Source organism: Chaetodon trifascialis, chromosome 14 (assembly GCF_039877785.1).
Source record: "Chaetodon trifascialis isolate fChaTrf1 chromosome 14, fChaTrf1.hap1, whole genome shotgun sequence".
In the NCBI taxonomy this organism is placed as follows: domain Eukaryota; kingdom Metazoa; phylum Chordata; class Actinopteri; order Chaetodontiformes; family Chaetodontidae; genus Chaetodon; species Chaetodon trifascialis.
In genome coordinates, this window is record NC_092069.1 from 27,475,913 (window position 1) to 27,478,412 (window position 2,500).

The 2,500-nt window shown below is 49.1% G+C and overlaps 1 protein-coding gene across 2 annotated transcripts in view; it reads right to left on the bottom strand.

Moving 5' to 3' along the window:
- Window positions 1–2,500, bottom strand: part of mipol1 (mirror-image polydactyly 1) — a 48,966-nt gene that overhangs the window by 27,590 nt on the left and 18,876 nt on the right. For both annotated transcript variants that reach the window (XM_070979999.1, XM_070979998.1), the window contains exons 6-7: window positions 1,712–1,835; window positions 1,452–1,557 (exon numbers count right to left, since the gene is read on the bottom strand). In XM_070979999.1, coding sequence (XP_070836100.1) covers window positions 1,452–1,557; window positions 1,712–1,835 — 230 coding nt within the window. The remainder of the gene's footprint in view (window positions 1–1,451; window positions 1,558–1,711; window positions 1,836–2,500) is intronic.

The window sequence follows — 2,500 nt, forward strand, 5'->3', positions numbered from 1 at the left end:
TGATTCCCAATGTATTCGAGCCGCTGGAGGCCTTCGTACGAACCCTGAACACAGCACAGGTGTGTGTTCCGTCTGATGCTCAGTCATCCTACAGGACGAGGAGGCAGCGAAGAGCAGAACGCTGCACAGAACAGACTGAAGAAGAAGAAAGTGCTTGTGAAGGTACCACGCAGACATATTTCCACCACCACGCTCAGAGAGGAGCACAAATGATGAGCAGCTCTGTACCTACAGCATCAACGCTGATGGCGACTCGTGTTCATCGGGCACTTGAACTGTTCTTACTGTCGACTGGACGGCGTTGATGAACACACAGACCGAGGCCGAGGTCAGATTCAGGCCACATCGCCGGGATTATCCTGCTTGAGGTTAACGAGCACGTTCGGTCAGTATAGATGACCTGAACGACCTCACGGCCTCGTCGGCAGAGTGACTGACACCATCCAGCCTCACCTGACGACAGGTCTTTGTGTGGTGCTGCGCTGAGGTAAATGCGACTGAAACAAAGGAGGACGTTAACACCTTCACACGCTCGTGGACGGCTGAAGGTCCTTGAATGCGCTGCGGTTCAGGTGAAACGCTCCTCTTATGGAGACTGTATCAGAGCCAAGGCCAAGACAGGCTGCGTCACATGATCAAGATGTGCGCAGTGATTGGTTGTGAGCTGGCGATGCAGCGGCTTCAGCTAAGCCAGCGAGCAGAGGACGGACGGTCGGACCAGGCAGGTCCAGCAGGTGCGTGAGACGAGGACGTCTGCTGGTCCGGACTGACAGATGAGCTCATGATGATGATGGTGATGACGATGATGACGCTCCTCATGGTCACATAGTCCAACTGTGTTCATTCATTCATGTGTTCATTTCTCTGAGTATTAGTGCCTGTGTGTGTGTGTGTGTGTGTGTGCAGATGTGTTCCAGCACTTCTGAGGACATTACATCGACTTCCATTCATTTCCTGGAGACTTGATGTGTTTAGAGACACAAATTTACTCTGAAGATGAAATAAAATTTGGAAACTTTGTGTTTCTGTGCTAATCCAGCTGGATTAAACTCTCTCTCTCACACTCATACACACACACACACACACACACACACACACACACACACACACACACACACACACACACACACACACACACACACACACACACACACACACACACACACAGCTCAGATAAATCAATATTACATGTAATGGCAAATGAAACACACACACACTGTTCTGTTAAACTAACAGCTGCTTGTTAACTGTCACCTCGTTACCACTGCTGTTGTTTTAATTACTGTGTGTGTGTGTGTGTGTGTGTGTGTGTGTGTGTGTGTGTGTGTGTGTGTGTGTGTGTTGGTATTAAACTGTGTGCATGAAAAATATTCAAATATTTAAGAAGTGGAGGTTGGATCAGATGTGATTAAGAAGAGAGTACACTCTGAGATTGGGCTCCCCCTCCTCACCTGCAGGTCTCTCCCAGACGTGGGCCTCCATCTGCTCCTCCCTCAGCTCCTCCTCCACCTCCCTCCTTCGCAGCGCCTTCTCCTTCTGGACCAGCTGATCCAGCAGCTGAAGCACAGTCAGATGTTCGTATATGCAGTGCATGTATGTGCAAGAGTGTGTAAATGCAGTACACTACGTGTGTGTGTGTGTGTGTGTGTGTGTGTGTGTGTGTGTGTGTGTGTGTGTGTGTGTGTGTGTGTGTGTGTGTGTGTGCATTCACCTTCTTGTTGATGTCTCTCAGAGCGTCGAGCTCCTTCAGCAGAAACGAGATATTTTTGTCTCGATCTAAACTCTGAGCCTGAGCGGCCGCTGTGATTGGACCAAACATGAGCTCCTGGTGAGAGCTGGAGGAGACAAGTTTCAGGTAGACGAAGGTGAGTCCTGACAGAGGTCACGACGAGCTGAGCGAAAAGCTCGAGGGCAGAAAACACACTGAAGGAGAGCGAGCGTTTGAGATCTGAGCATCTGTTCCGACTGACACACACACTGACTGATCTGATCAATGATCAGTGATTGATGATCAATGACTGATCGTCTGGACGGAGACGCTTCAGCCTGGACCGGCCTCACAGGAAACACATGAATCAGAGCCTGACATGAAGAACGGGTTGAGATGTTTCCACGTTCACCAGTCAGCCAGGCTGTGATTGGTCAGGACTCCGGTGACATCATCTCAGTGAGTGTTTCATTAGAGTTTCACCTGTGTGTAGTCAGGTCAGGTGTTTTAACCTCACATTATCAGCTGAGAGGCGCAGAGATGAAGGCAGCAGGTTATGAGGCGTTGCTTTAATAAGCAGCGGCGGATGTTCGCCTGTAATTCTCTCATATCACCTTAAAGGTCAGAGGCTTCTTAGCGTAATAAAGCGAGTAAATAAGACACTGAAATGTGGCTGACACTGTCTTCTGTAATTGACTGCCTCTGACTTTATAATATGAGCTGCTTCTAATCAACTTTCCTCTCCTCCCGTCTCGATTGCTTTTACTATCTTTCTATTTCTGTCTCCCTCTG